The sequence below is a fragment of the Salvelinus sp. IW2-2015 genome, linkage group LG16 (assembly GCF_002910315.2).
Source record: "Salvelinus sp. IW2-2015 linkage group LG16, ASM291031v2, whole genome shotgun sequence".
Classification (NCBI taxonomy): domain Eukaryota; kingdom Metazoa; phylum Chordata; class Actinopteri; order Salmoniformes; family Salmonidae; genus Salvelinus; species Salvelinus sp. IW2-2015.
This window is the reverse complement of record NC_036856.1, coordinates 16,113,059-16,129,655: the sequence shown is the minus strand read 5'-3', so window position 1 is coordinate 16,129,655 and position 16,597 is coordinate 16,113,059. Positions and strand designations below refer to the sequence as shown.

Below are 16,597 nucleotides of genomic sequence, written 5' to 3'. Positions count from 1 at the left end.
TTGCAGACAGAAATACTCCTCAGCACCTCACTCCCTCTCCTCAGACGATCCCGCGGGTGAAGAAGCCGGATGTGGAGGTGGCTTATGGTAGAGAAATGAACATTCAATTCTCTGGTGGACATTCCTGCAGTCGGTATTCCAATTGCACACGCCCTCAACTTGAGACATTTGTGACATTGTGTTGTGTGACAAAACTGCACATTTTAGAGTGTCCCCAGTACAATGTGCACCTGTGTAACGATCATGCTGTTTAATCTGTTTTTTGATATGCCACACCTGTCAGGTGGATTGATTATCTTGGCAAAGGAGAAATGCTCACTAACAGGGATGTAAACTAATTTGTGCGTAACATTTTAGAGAAATACGCTTTTTGAGCATATGGGACATTTCTGGGATCTTTTGGTTCAGCTCATGAACATGGGACAAACACTATATGTTGCGTTTTTATTTTTGGAGGCTATGTGTCCTGTTTAACTTCGATTCCCAGAAAGCATTGCTAGCATTTCACTGCTCATGGCATCAAGCTTTGTGGGACCAGCTTAAGCGACTTCAGTTGCGACACGGTGAAGCAGCTGCTGTAGTGAAGTAAGACTGAGGAGGGGAGATCTTTCCCTACTCTGTCGGACAGTCGTTCATTTGTTTGTGATTCCTAGTTTGCTTTGACAATAAACATTTCCGTTGCTCAAATCTGGCTTTGAGTCAATGAGGAAGCGTCCCGTTGCCCTCCAGGGGTAGATCAACAACAGATTCGCGAGAAATGCTAGCAAGCTAGCTTTGGGTTGGTTGTAAGCGAGAGATTTACGGGTTTGTTCGATCACAGTGGAAGAGAACCGAACGTAATAACTGCGGAGAATTGTTGAGATTTTGTGAGGGGAAACGAGTGAACAATCAAAAGGTTTCCGGGAGGGTGGTTTAAGTAGCTAGTTAGCTACATTTTATATAAAAAGCTCTAGATAGGTATTTTAAACAGATCGTCGCGGAATATGGCTCAGCATGGACATCATCATGTAGCCAGTTCCCAAAAAGCACTCATGTTAGAAATGAAAAGTCTTCAAGAGGAGCCAGTTGAAGGGTTCAGGATAACTTTAGTGGACGAATCGGACTTGTACAACTGGGAAGTTGCTATATTTGGACCCCCAAATACTCACTATGAGGGAGGTTATTTTAAGGTGAGTATTCAATTGCTGAATATTTAACAAGATCGCTAACTAGCTAGCTATCAAATCACTCACTGTCGCAGTGTTTTGTCGCTCCTCATGGCACGAATGTGCTTGGGTCATCAGACTGATTATTTATGTGCCTGGTCAGTGTTCACTCTTGTCCCAAATTAGAAGTTAATGTCCACTGTAGATACTGTAACAGTATTACTTCTGTAAATGTTACGGAGTTAGCTATTGTGTTATATTTTGTCACCTTTGTTTGAAGTACCTAACTATTGAAAACTGTCTGACAACCTCGAACCTGGCCTAGTTTGCTGAGTTGACCAGTTGAACACAGGTGGCTGGTGGGACCTTAACTGGGGAGGATGGGCTCATAGTAATGGCTGGAATGGAATGATATCAAACACATGGTTTCCATGAGTTCATACCATTCCAGACAGTTATGAGCCGTCCTACCCTCAGCCGCCTCCTGTGCAGCTGATCTACATCTGACAACCAACAAAACATGTTATGATGTTAACAGATTACTTGAAGAAATAAACATTGCCAAATTATATCACTGTAGCCAGTCAGGCAGAATTTACAGCGCTGTTTGTTTTGTTAAGTCTGTATGTTGCCATTGCTTTATTGTTCATAGATTGGTCCTGTTTGTCAATGTATGTCCATATTTTAACCCTAAAAACCTCCCAATAACGTAATAGGACTTCTTTCTTATTGGAATTTAAATGTTGTCAATCATTGCCAAACGCATGTTACACTATGACAATGTATCACATTCAAAGCCACATTTACTTTCTGTGGTTGTTTGAAATGTAACACATGTTATTGATATACAGCTGCTGATAATGATAAAGACCAATTAAGTAGACCTAATTTATAATGTATTGTAGGTTCCTATGACAGGTTGGTGGCACCTTAATTGGGCAGGATGGGCTCGTGGTAATGCTGGAGTGGAATTAGTATAATGGTATCAAGTGCATCAAACACATGGTTTCCACTCCGTTCCAGCCATTAATATGAGCCGTCCTCCCCTCAGCAGCCTCCACTGGTTCCTATAATACGTCAAACTAAACCCAGTTCCTTTTGTTTTCATAGCGAAGCAATAGCAGCGGATAGCATTGTCCAACTTGTTCCAAATCGACTCTAAGCACACAGTATTATAGCCTAGTGTTAGTATCTGTTTGTCGTTGATATTTGATTGTTGTAATCACCCAATAGAACACACATTTTATCTTCATTATTAATCAAATCCAAGGTTGATGCAAGAGTATCAATGAAACTAAAGCTGAAGAACAGCCGCACATCCAGGTTCTTTCAGCAGGTGCTGGAGTTGTTGGCCAACTCATTGAAAAGAGAAAAGAAACCGCTGCACACTGCTGCTCATGCTCCCAGGTGATATTTATTTACAACAACATTTTGTCCCTTAGGTCTTCATCAGGCATCCATGGGAGCATGAGCGTCAGTGCAGTGTTTTCCTTTCTGTTTATCAATGAAACTACCAATGTCGGAATCGGGTGGCCTACTAATTGGGTTATGTCAATGGAAACACTAATCAAACTCTTTATATTCAGATATCTGCTTCCAGTCTTTTATGGGCAGCACAGTAGGCTAAGCTTGAGCTGTGCTAGCTAGGAACATGTGTATTGTGGGTGCTGTGTACGAGATTGAATTGTTGGGCCAGGAATGCAATGCAATGCTTGACTGAGAAATACACAGCAGACCTGTGACTCATTGGTTTGTTGAAAATAGTGAGTCGAACAGTGACGTAGGCAGTGGTGTAAAGTACTTAAGTGGCGCACTCACTAAACACATGCTTTGTTTGTAAATTATGTCTGAGTGTTGGAGTGTGCCCCTGGCTATCTGTAAATGAAAATGGTGCTGTCTGGTTTGCTTAATATAAGGAATTTAAAATGATGTATGCTTTACTTTTGATGCTGAAGTATATTTAAAACCAAATGCTTTTACCCAAGTAGGATTTTATTGGGTGACTTACACTTTAACTTGAGTCATTTTCTATTTATGTATTTTTTCCTTTTACGTATGACAATTGGGTACTTTTTCCACCACTGGACGTAGGCCTATTCAAACCCAGAGCAGCACGTTTGCATCACGGTGCAGTACATGTGTCACCAAACAAAATATTAATGCTAGATTGGCAAACTGGAACTAAAATACAGTAATAAAAGTGTAAATAACCTATACCACTTTTCCAAATGGGCTACTCAACACACTTGACATTGTTAGGGTCGGAATTCCTCTCATTCATTGCCAATGTGTAGATATTCAGCCAAGTTCTGTCTTCATTTATATATTTGCCATGGCCAAACACTCTTTGCTGGATCACACAACTACCTTGTGGAAAGAACTCTAGACCACCTTTACTCCACACAGAGACCTGCACAAAGCTCTCTCTCACCCTCCATTTGGCAAATCTGACCATAATATCTATCCTCCTAATTCCTGCTTACAAGCAAAAACTAAAGTAGGAAGAACCAGTGACTCACTCAATATGAAAGTGGTCAGATTACGCAGATGCTAAACTACAGGGCTGATTCTAGCACAGACTGGAATATGTTCCAGGATTCATCCGATGGCATTGAGGACTATACCATATCAGTCACCGGCTTCATCAATAACTGCATCGATGACGTCATCCCCACATTGACCGTACGTACATACCCCAACCAGAAGCCATGGATTACAGGCAACATCTGCACTGAGCTAAAGGGTATAGCTGCCGCTTTTAAGGCGCTCATCACGAAGCTAAGGACCCTGGTACTAAACACCTCCCTCTGCAACTGGATCCTGGAATTCCTGACGGGCCGCCCCCAGGTGGTAAGGGTAGGCAACGACATATCTGCCACGCTAATCCTCAACATGGGGGGCCCATCAGGGGTGCGTGCTTAGTCCCCTCCTGTACTCCTTGTTCCCCCACAACTGTGTGGCCAAGCACGACTCCAACACCGTCATTAAGTTTGCCGACGACAACGGTGGTAGGCCTGATCACCGACAACAATGAGACCGCCTATAGGGAGGAGGTCAGAGACCTGATAGTGTGGTGCCAGGACAACAACCTCTCCCTCAAAGTGATCATGACAAAGGAGATGATCGTGGACTCAGGAAAAGGAGGAACGAGCACGGCCCCATTCTCATCAACGGGTCTTTAGTAGAGCTCGTCTAGAGCTTCAAGTTCCTTGGTGTCCACATCACCAACAAACTATCATGGTCCAAACACACCAAGACAGTTGTGAAGAGCGCACTACAATGCCTATTCCTCCTCAGTAGACTGAAAAGATTTGGCATGGGTTCTCAGATCCTATAAAAGTTCTACAGCTGCACAATCAAGAGCATCCTGACTAGTTGCATCACCACCTGGAATGGCAACTGCTCGGTATCCGACCGCAAGGTGCTACAGAGGGTAGTGCTTACGTCCCCGTACATCACTGGTGCCAAGCTTTCTGCCATCCAGGACCTCTACCAGGCAGTGTCAAAGACTCCAGCCACCCTAGTCATAGACAGTAGAGAAAACAACCGTACAGCAAGCGGTATCGGAGCGCTAAGTCTAGGTCAAAGGCTCCTTAACAGCTTCTACCCCCAAGCCATCAGACTGCTGAACAGTTAATCAAATAGCTACCCGGGCTATTTGCATTGAACCCCCCCCATTTATTATCTATGCGTAGTCACTTTACCCCTACCTATATTTTACCTCGACTAACCTGTACCCCCGTACATTGACTCGGTACCCCCTGCATATAGCCTCGTTATTGTTCACTTTTTATATTTTTCTAAACCTTATTTACTAAATACTTTAACCTACAATGCAGTTAAGAGTTAAGGGATTGTAAGTAAGCATTTACACCTGTTGTATTCGGCGCATGTGACAACTAAAATTTGATTTGTTCTCAGCCATGGTAGGGCCTGCAGCCTGATGTAGAGTGACAGGGTGGCAGCAGCACTGCAGCCTGGTCCTGGGGTGACCCTGTGACAGGGACAAGAGGAGACAAGTCACCTGGCCAGAGAATTTGTCCTGGCAGGGACAGAGGGCAGAATGACCACTGCCTGGGCTGGAAGCTCAGGGGAGATCTGCACTGCCCATCAAGACGCAGTCTTTTCTACATAATCACTTTGTCACCTCCATCTTCATATTCGCTCTTCTTCTTGGGGACTACATTGTCTTCTCCAACCCTTCATTAACACACCAGCAATCCCATTAGCTTAGCTGTCCCTGGCAACCTTCCACTGCAACAGCCAGCCAGCCAACCCTTCACTCTCATAGTCAACAACACATCCCTCAAGCAGAGTAGGCCAAAGACTGCCCCCTTTTTTTCTTTTAACAGCAGAGCCTTTCAGCTTTGAGAAGTGCATGATGTTTTGCTTGGAGTTCAAAGGCTGTCATGACAAGAGGAATTGCTCTAGCTCTGCTACTTCCTTTTGAGTGGCATCATCCATACACTTCCTCAACCATGAGGTCATCTACATGTTGAAGCGTGAGAATTCTGCCACGAATTACACTAGCTAGAAAATATCTTAGATGTAAGCTAAGCTTAAGCCTATGCCACGACAGTGTTAAGAGCCTAGGGTTAGTGGAATGTCAGCACTGATGAGGGTGACGGGAACCACACTTGGTGTGGTTGAGAAATGCAAACCCCGACCCTTCGAGAAAGCCATTTTATTTTTAGATTTCCATCCAGTGTTTTAATGGTGTATTTCAAAATGAATGTTGCACAATACAATTTAAAAACCACTTGGTCATGTCAGTCACTCGCAAAGTGGAGAGCACACTAGTTTTGTTCAACGGAACATGACGTGATGTAATGTAACATTGACAGTCAATTGAGACACACAATATTCTGAACCTTGCTGTGACTGTGGTGGCAGTCTCCTGGCCTCAGGCTGGTGATCGGAGGAGGAGGAGGAGGCCTGCACGGGGCTGGGCTGTCCTGTCTGGGCTGCTGGAGTCATGTTTCCTCCTCTGGCTGCCTGGCTCTGTCACACAGAAATAAGAGCTGGGAGTAGGAGTGAGAGAGATAAAGGGAGAGCGAGGCAGTGCCATTCCTGGCCCCGCTCGGGCTGGTCCCCTGGGGGCCTTGTGAAAAGCAAGCATGCCATGAAGTGAATGGGGGCCCATGTAGAGGTCGAGTCAGACAGTACACCTTCCAATGGTCAGCCTCATCATGATCATGTGCTTACATGTTTCTAGCCTGGGATAAGAGAACTGGGCCCCATTTGATAGGCAGCCTGTTTCAGCTTTTGCTTTTTTCAGAAATAGGCCAACATTGGACTAGTTTAGTATATTTCCAGATATTGCTAGACTGAATCAGGTGGAAAGAAAGGGACTTGCAAATCCAATGTCTCTCCTACATGGATAAATCCCTAATTTAGCCTACTTCCATGGGAATTAGACCTACCAGTAATGCTTTGTATCAGAAAAGGTGAATAATTCTTGGTGCCTTGTTCCACAGCACATTTCGTTCACTCGTTTCTCAGTGAGCCTAATAGTAGAAGATTTGTGCAGTGTTGCTGCATTCTTGTCTTCTTCTAATACTAAAGGTCTGGGTTTTGGCATGCCCTCCTCTCCGTGTCAAGTTTGTTGGCAGCCTCTGATTAGGCAAATTGTGTTAGTGAAGTGGACTGCTGTTCAGTCTTGACAGTGGTTCTGGTGTAGTGTACTCTGCCTGTGCCAGTACTTTTCCTCCTCTTACTCCTCCTCCTCTTTCTCCTCCTCCTCTCCCCCGCACTGAAAAGGTTTTGTTAATGAGGCAGGACCCTGTTGGGTCTGGGCAGGATAATCTACAGCACCTCGTTTCATACACGTGTTGTGGGCTAGAATGTATGTGTGTGCGCGGTGCACTGCTGTTCTCAAGGACACGTTCCTTTTCATTCACACTGAGCAGCCTGGAGAGAGGGATTGAGCGAGAGGGAATCCGAGGGAGAATAGGAGAGAGAAAGAGAGCACCTGGGGACTGGTAGAAGGGGGGGTCTGCAGACAGGGGAAGGTGGTGCGTTGGGAAGAACATAATGATTAGTTCTGTTAGGGTTTAGGTTGCTTTAGCTGACCTGGTTTACTTTGCCCTGATTCCAACCTCCCTCAACAAGGTGTGTTTGTTCTTCCTGACTGGCTTTGCCACCCAGGTGTTTAGGTCACCATCCAAGACAGAGCTTTTAAAAGAGTAGAAAATGTATCCGTTTTATTCTTCATTTACATCTCCACCTGCGGGGGCAAATGTAATCCACTGCCCTGCTCCAGTGTCGAGGTTAACTGTTTTAACCACGGAAGCTCTTCAAGATGCAGTCCAGGATCCTAAGCATTTACAAATGGAATTCGAAACATATCATACCAATTGCAACCCAAAAAATAAAAAGCGTATGTGTCATACGAAATGGATGATGTATTACACAATTTTCGGGAACCATTTTGCCTCGTGAGCACTACTTTCAAAACTACTGGCTGAAATTATACCAAAGCTGTGGAGCATCACTTTAACTCCGTTCAAATCCTATGAGAAGGAGAGTGTGGCAAGAGAGCAGGGAGGAGCATGTTCAAACAAACATGGGCTTGGTAGGTTACTAGGTAGATGCTGAGCCTAGCAGTTCTGCTCTAAATATTCTTGCTTTCCCTGTGCCAGCCGCTCCTCCTCCTCCTGCCTGGCTGACTGAAGCAGCGACACGTCCTCCCAGTTCTGTACCTGTTACTGGGTGATACTTAAAAGCAGCTGCTGCTTGTTTCCACAGGGCTCTCAGGAGAGCCTCACTTCAAAGAGACATGGAGCTGAGCAGCCAGGAGAGGAGAGGCTGGGTGTGCGCTGAGGAGCTCCGTTCTGGGGCTACGGGCTAGGGTGTGTCACTGTGGCATGGCTATGTGATCTGAGAGACAGTCGAGCCTCGCAGGCATGGAGGGGATATTTATAGAGGAAGAGAGGGAGTGTGTGTAGCGTTCAGAATTAGGGAGAGAAATGGAGCAAATGTCCCTATTCTGAGTCTCTCTTTGTTTGGCTCCTCCTTGGGATGCTCTTGATGAGGTAGGCATGGTGCAGCAGAGGGAATGAGCAAGGCCAACTTTTTAAGCCCAGTCACTCCACTGCCCTCCCTCTCTCTATTTCTCTCTTTGTGTGTGTGTTGCTCTCTCGCTAGGCTTGGTGTCAGTTTTGCAGGCAATTCAGGGGATTCAGCTCTCTCTGCTGCCATGGAAAGTTCCCTCCCTCCCTGCCTGTGAGTGCAGCCTGCCTGCCATGGGCTGTGTGAGTGGCATGCAGGGCGACAGTGCCAAGTCAGTGCTTTCTGTGGAGGACACACCCTTCCTCTCTCCTTTTCCTATTTCCCTTATCTTTCTCTCTTTCTAACCAAGCCTGGATCAGCCATTTTCTATGTTTTATTTAACTCATGCAAATAAATAAAGGCCTGAGTTATGTTGGTTGGGTGTGTCTTTTTGTTCCATTCATATGATCAAGTAGTCTATTTTGGGCAGAGTATGATCAAAGACAGACGGTACAGTATGAAGATCGGGTAAAACTGCTTCTCCAATAGAAATCCCCGATCACACTTCTATGTGATGGTCATGGCGCCGTTGGCTAGCTAAGCTCATGTGCAGAAACATGTCATCGGGTCTAATGGTTGTCTCGCGCCGAGCTGCGCATGTGCAGGCCGTCAAATCAAAGGCACTACCAAAGTTGTTTTGGACTAATTCAAAGTTGTCAATTTGTCACGAGGTTGGTGTAATAACATGTTCGACTACTTTAGACATTGGCTCGAATCTAGGTTGTGGCTTTTAGATTTTAAGAAAATTAACAACTACAGAATGCTTTTTCACTTCTCAGACCCTGGCCTGGCCTGCTTGGTCTGTTTCGCAAGTGTTCCCGGAAGTCTTGTGATGTTGTGCCTCGGTTTAGAAGCTCTGTGGTATGAGTTTTTTTATTTAAATTATTATTGAGATCTATGTTGTGGCTCTGTGGGCAGAGAAAGTGTTAAAGGCCCTCCAATAAGGCACGTGGTGAAATGCAGTACCCCCTTTTAATAAGCCGATTACTTGAATATTGCGCTCAGAGCTCACCTTACGGAGCTCTGCATAAACACTGGTCCTTACTGAACTGTTGGAGCTAGGCTGGTATGTAAGCTACAAGGCTGTTGTTGCCTGTCTCTCTCGCTGTCTGTATGTGGAGTGTTGGCGTGAACCCCAGTCATTCTGGACCCGAGCCAGTTCAGAGGCATGGCGCCAGACTTTAAAAGCAAACAGGATTCTATTCGGCCTGTCAGGGTTTCCACTCTGGACTTGTTGTTGTATGGACCTGGTAGATATGGCAATGTCTTCCTGTTCAATTTACTAGTCACTACTGGCTCGTACAATGCAATCAGCATTAGGCCTAAGTAACAGTGTAATGTTAGGAAAGCCGTAGGCTTGTGTGGAGTTTGTGGACAACACCCCCCCCCCCCCCCCCCCAGTACATGTTCCCACCCTCCCCAACACCCACACACCCAGCCCCCACCCACTCCCCTTCGTGGCAGTTGGCTCAGCATGGGGAGCACCAGCTGACCGTGCCGAATCAGCGAGTGTGGGCAGGGGGTGGCAGTGGGGGAGGATCAGCAGACTGTGGGGTGTATGTGCCTGCCTTTGTCATTAGTTTATGTGTGAGAGGTAAAGAACGACCCCCCCCCCCCCCCCCCACTGGTGAACCGTGAGCCTCGGAGGAATGGGAGGGGTACCATGCTCTACTCTCCACTGGGATTCATGGTGTGTGTGTGTGTCAGCTGAGTAGGGGGAGACTAGAGGGGGTCTACTGGGGGGATGTTGAGTAGTGGCTTGTCTGGTGATGAGAGCTGGGGGACAACCCCAACCCCAACAATGTCTACCAAACACACAATCACTATGGTCTTTTCACTCCGCCTGTACACACTATACAGAACACTACCACAGAAGGCCTGGTGAATCCAGTTACACACTCATTAGTTAGGCCTGTGCTGTTCACCATCTATGATTGAATTTTACACAGCAGTCTGGTCAAAACCAGACTTCAAAACCACTATCTGTATTTAATGTTGTGTTGGCTAGATGATCCTTGCTACTTAATACAGCGTGGACACAGTATTGCCACATATCAGTTTTGGATTACATTTTGAAAAGAGGATAAAATATCCTCAGCTTTTCAGCCTGTCTGTTTGCTGTTAAAGCACCAAGCTCTGGAGTCAATTAACCAGGGGATTCCATATCTGTCAGTCGGTCCGCTGTAGAAAAAAATAATAAAATAGAACTCTAACTAGGCCTATTCACCCATTTGTATTACGCTGGGTATCATTGTGAGAGATCCGTTCTCAATGACATACAGTACCAGTCAAAAGTTTGGACACTTACTCATTCCAGGGTTTTTCTTTATTTGTACTATTTTCAACATTGTAGAATAATAGTGAAGATGTCAAAACTATGAAATAGCACATATGGAATCATGTTGTAACCAAAAAAGTGTTAAACGAATCAAAATATATTTGACATTCTTCAAGTAGCCACCCTTTGGCTTGATGACAGCTGTGCACACTCTTGGCATTCAACCAGCTTCACCTGGAATGCCTTTTCAACAGTCTTGAAGGAGTTCCCACATATGCTGAGCACTTGTTGGCTGCTTTTCCTTCACTCTGCAGGCCAACTCATCCCAAACCATCTCAATTTGGTTGAGGTCAGGGGGATTGTGGTCATCTGATGCACCACTCCATCACCCTCTTTCTTGGTCAAATAGCCCTTACACAGCCTGGAGGTGTGTTGGGTCATTGTTCTGTTGAAAAACAAATGATAGTCCCACTAAGCCCAAACCAGATGTGATGGCATATCGCTGCAGAATGCTGTGGTAGCCAAGACAAAGGGTGGTTACTTTGAAGAATATCAAATATATTTTGATTTAAACGCTTTTTTGGGTACGACATGATTCCATTTGTGTTATTTCATAGTTTTGATGTCTTCGCTATTATTCTACAATGTAGAAATTAGTAAAAAGAAAGACAAACCCTTGAATAAGTAGGTGTGTCCAAACTTTTGACTGGTACTGTAAGTAGAAAGGTAGCCCTAGTTGCCACTCCAATGTCTATGGCATGACACCATAGGGGAGTTGGCTAAAGTGCATACTGATCTGGTACCGAGCTAAGACGGGCCTAAATAAAGTAGCCATGACAAGGCATTTGACCAGAGGTATTTTCTTACACCTTATTCAACTGGCCTCTACCTCTTGCATCACTAATTGGTGTGCACTTCCCCCTCTTCTCTCAGGCTCGGATCAAGTTCCCCATCGACTATCCCTACTCTCCTCCGGCCTTCCGCTTCCTCACCAAGATGTGGCACCCCAACATCTATGAGGTAAGAGATAGCACAACACTCTCATTGTTACACAATCACCTCTTTTTTTTGTGGGGGGGGGGGCTGGGGGGGTTCCCCTACATAATAGTCCAATGTCCCTTTTCTCTTGATTGCTTTGATTTGTTATCTTCTATTAGAACGTTTTAATTCTTTGCTGCTGTCATATAATTTGGCTATGGCCTAGGTAGTGCGTTTTATAGATGGTTAATGTATTACTGGTAACTGACGTGTGCAAGTGTTTCTGTAGAATGGGGACGTGTGTATCTCCATCCTGCACCCCCCTGTGGACGACCCCCAGAGTGGAGAACTGGCTTCTGAGAGATGGAACCCCACGCAGAACGTCAGGTACACAGCAGTTCTCTCTCCCTCACACTGATCATTCTCTCACTTCACTGCTTTTCCTCATCTTTGAAATGTGGTTGACTGTTAGTAACAATGTGGAATTTATCAAACACTTATTTTTTACACATTGATTTCATTCCGTTTACTTGTTTCCATGTTTTTTTATCACTCACTCACTCACTCACACATACGACTACTACTACACACGGTCACACACATACTACTACACACAGACACACTGTCACACACACAAACTCAGCAAAAAAAGAAACGCCCTTTTTCAGGACCCTGTATTTAAAGAATTATTCGGAACATTTCAAATAACTTCACAGATCTTTGTTGTTAAGGGTTTAAACATGCTTGTTCAATGAACCATAAACAATTCATGAACATGCACCTGTGGAAGGGTCGTTACGACACTAACAGCTTACAGACGGTAGGCAATTAACCTTTCCTGCCCCAGCGTTCCGCTAGCGGAACTCCTCCCACATTCCACTGAAAAGGCAGAGTGCGAAATTCAAAAAATATTTTTTAGAAATATTTAACTTTCACACATTAACAAGTCCAATACAGCTAATGAAAGATACACATCTTGTGAATCCAGCCAACATGTCCGATTTTTAAAATGTTTTACAGGGAAAACACAATATATATTTATGTTAGCTCACCAACAAATAGAAAAAAGCACAGACATTTTTCACAGCACAGGTAGCATGCACAAAATCAACCAAACTAACCTAGAACAAACCAAAGAAACCAAGAAACAACTTCATCAGATGACAGTCTTATAACATGTTATACAATAAATCTATGTTTTGTTCGAAAAATGTGCATATTTCAGGTATAAATCATAGTTTACATTGCGGCTACAATCAGAAATTGCACCGAAAGCAGCCAGAATAATTACAGACACCAACGTGACATACCGAAATACTCATCATAAAACATTTCTGAAAAATACATGGTGTATAGCAAATGAAAGACAAACATCTTGTGAATCCAGCCAATATTTCCGATTTTTTAAGTGTATTACAACGAAAGCATTATATTAGCTTACTACAATAGCCTACCACACTACCGCATTCATTCATCAAGGCACGTTAGCGATAGCAATAGGCACGTTAGCGTTAGCGAATAAACCAGCAAAAGATATTAAATTTCACTAACCTTCATAAACCTTCCTCAGATGACAGTCCTATAACATCAGGTTATACATACACTTATGTTTTGTTCGAAAATTTGCATATTTAGAGCTGAAATCCGTGGTTATACAACGTAGCATAACGTAGCATAACGTGCTAACGTAGCATCTTTTTCCCAGAATGTGCGGATATTTCTATTAGACTCTCACCTATTCTGACCAAATAGCTATTCATAAACATTACAAAAAAATACATGTTGTATAGGAAACGATAGATCCATTAGTTCTTAATGCAATCGCAGTGTTAGAATTCTAAAAATATCTTCATTACGACATAAGCGCAAAGCTACTAGTACACAGTTCGACAGATATATATGAAATAGCATCACAAAATGGTTCCTACTTTTGCTGATCTTCTATCAGAATGTTGTACAAGGGGCCCTTTGTCCAGAACCGTCTTTGTTTGGATTCAGAACGTTCTTTTTCCCTCTTGAATTAGCAAGCACACTGGCCATGCGGCGCTAAGCTCTCCAACGTCAACAAAGTCAAACAACGCAACACGCCTAACGTCCCGAATAAATTTCAATAATCTAATGAAACTATATTGAAAAAACATACTTTAGGATGATATTGTAACATGTATCAAATAAAATCAAAGCCGGAGATCATATTCGCCCATAACGACAGCTTTCCAGTAGGCAATAACAGGTCCCAACACGCGCCTTGCAGAAAACAGAAAATGGGGGACACGTTGTTCCAAGAGGGCTTATTCAACGTCAAACAGAGATAATCGACTCATTTTTCCTCTCACTTCCTCTTGACCTCCGGGTGAAGGTGTATGACGTGCACGTATAGTCATACGTATCATGCCCATTTATAGGCAGTCACTTGAACAGAACATAGATTTCAGACTTTCCACTTCCTGGTCACAAAGTGTGCTGCCAAATGAGTTCTGTTTTACCCACAGACAAAATTCAAACGGTTTTAGAAACTAGAGAGTGTTTTCTATCCAATAGTAATAATAATATGCATATTGTACGAGCAAGAATTGAGTACGAGGCCGTTTAAATTGGGCACGTTTTTCCCCAAAAGTGAAAACAGCACCCCCTGTCCTCATTTAAGGTCACAGTTATGAAAACTTAGGACACTAAAGAGGCCTTTCTACTGACTCTGGAAAAACACCAAAAGAAAGATGCCCAGGGTCCGTCCCTGCTCATCTGCGTGAATTTGCCTTAGGCATGCTGCAAGTAGGCATTAGGACTGCAGATGTGGCCAGGGCAATAAATTGCAATATCCTTAACGAGACGCTTAAGACAGCGCTACAGGGAGACAGGACGGACAGCTGATCGTCCACAGTGGCAGACCACGTCTAACAGCACCTGCACAGGATCAGTACATCCGAACATCACACCTGTGGGACAGGTACAGGATGGCAACAACATCTACCCGAGTTACACCAGGAACGCACAATTCCTCCATCAGTGCTCAGACTGTCCGCAATTGGCTGAGAGAGGCTGGACTGAGGGGTGGGGGCCTGTTGTAAGGCAGGTCCTCACCAGACATCTCCGGCAATAACGTCACCTATGGGCACAAACCCACTCTCGCTGGACCAGACAGGACTGGCAAAAAGTGCTCTTCACTGACGAGTCGCGGTTTTGTCTCACCAGGGGTTACACCGAGGCCTATACTCTGGAGCGGGATCGATTTGGAGGTGGAGGGTCCGTCATGGTCTGGGGCGGTGTGTCACAGCATCATCGGACTGAGCTTGTTGTCATTGCAGGCAATCTCAACGCTGTGCGTTATAGGGAAGACATCCTCCTCCCTCATGTGTTACCCTTCCTGCAGGCTCATCCTGGCATGACCTGGTTACTTACCAGACGGCGCTCACCTCACTGTTGTCTCCCACTCAACAATGCTGTTTTAGGTTCTCTGCTGTCCCTCCTCCTTGACCTCAGTTGTCAGTACATGGGACTTCATGTCCCACTTTTCATCAATGTTATGGCTTGTTGCAGTGATGTATGACCGTGTGTTCATAGATGTCCAACAATCTGTTGTTAATGCCACGCATGGTGTTTGAGAGCTCGCGATTTGTACTTGCAGAGCAATCATTTCTCCGTCCAGGCCTTCGCCGTTATTTGACATGGCGTCTTGTTCTAGATATGCAGTGACGCCGACGTCCTCTACCATTGACAATGGCTGCATATCAACTGTAATCAGCGGTGTGATATTGTCTCTCTGTCCTTTATCGCTAGGCTGCCAGCAACGGGTTGGGGCACGGTGCCTCCCTTTCATATGGTTCAGATGGTTAAGCATTGCACATGTACTGCCACTGTAGCTCACCTCACCTCCTTTTCATTTAACTTCTCAGTATTGTCATACAATACTTTGCTGCTGTCGATTCCCTGTCTCGCTCTGCCATTTATCCAACGACGTTGATGTGCTGAGCACTTTGCAAATCATTTAAGATACTTATCTCCTCCTACTAACGTTACAGCGTTGTTGCATTATGTATTTGTTACATTTCAATGTCACTTTATGATGATGATCAGAACCTGTTAGTAGTTATGTGATAACCGCCCTGTGTGAAAACGTTTTTTCGGTTAAGGATTTTGTTCTAAATGTTGTTTCAATATTCACATCCCTACAATAAACAATAGTGTCTGTTGTGTCCATCCATCACAGTGTGTCAGATTAGCTGCTGTCAGAACAGTCTGATGTCAATCAGCCACGCAGGAGCAAATTGACTTAGCTGATTGGCTGCTTTGCCTCTAATAACCCTGGTGTTGACTCATTTCCATCTCTCTCTTTCTGTTCCTTCACGGTCTTTCCCTCCCTCTCTCCTTCACTCTCCCTCTTAGGACGATCCTGCTGAGTGTGATCTCTCTGCTCAACGAGCCCAACACCTTCTCTCCAGCCAACGTGGACGCCTCCGTCATGTACCGCAAGTGGAGAGACAGCAAGGGCAAGGACAGAGAGTACGCGGAGATCATCAGGTGGGCGCGCGCACACACACAGATGTATCATATGGCACACAAAGAGCAAGGCCAGGCACAGAGAGAGCGACACGATCATTATGTAGGCACACACATGCGCAGACACATTAAGTGTGAGAACAGAGAGTATACGCAAACCATCAGGTACACCCTTTACCACCTCCACAGTTGACGGATGTCCCTGTTATCCAGCCCTCACCATGTCTCTTCTGTCTCTAACAGGAAGCAGGTCCACGCCACCAAAGCAGACGCTGAGCGTGACGGTGTGAAGGTGCCCACAACCCTGGCAGAGTATTGCGTCCGCACCCGCGCCCCGCCCCCCGATGAGGGCTCCAACCTCTTCTACGACGATTACTATGATGACGAGGACCTGGAGGACGAAGACGAGGATGATGACGAGGACTGCTGCTACGACGAAGATGACTCGGGAACCGAGGAGTCCTGACGACCCACCATCGCCTCACTACCCCCCCCCCCCCCCCCCCCTTAAACTGAACTCATACTCCAACCCCCCCCCCCCCCCCCCCCCCCCCCCCCCCCCACAGGCAGTGCAGCCACACCTGCACGCTAAACCCAGATGCATTTTGAAAGAAAGCTACAGATTTAGTTTGTCCATTTTGCTTCTGGT

General features: G+C 45.2%; 1 protein-coding gene across 1 annotated transcript; it reads left to right on the top strand.

Moving 5' to 3' along the window:
• Positions 1-555: 555 nt before the first annotated feature.
• LOC111975679 (ubiquitin-conjugating enzyme E2 R2) lies at positions 556-16,450 on the top strand. Its single transcript, XM_024004181.2, has 5 exons — positions 556-1,169; positions 11,407-11,493; positions 11,741-11,838; positions 15,835-15,969; positions 16,192-16,450. The coding sequence occupies exons 1-5, from the start codon at positions 984-986 to the stop codon at positions 16,412-16,414; spliced, it is 729 nt and encodes a 242-aa protein (XP_023859949.1). The 5' UTR covers positions 556-983; the 3' UTR covers positions 16,415-16,450.
• The last annotated feature ends 147 nt before the right edge of the window (positions 16,451-16,597 follow it).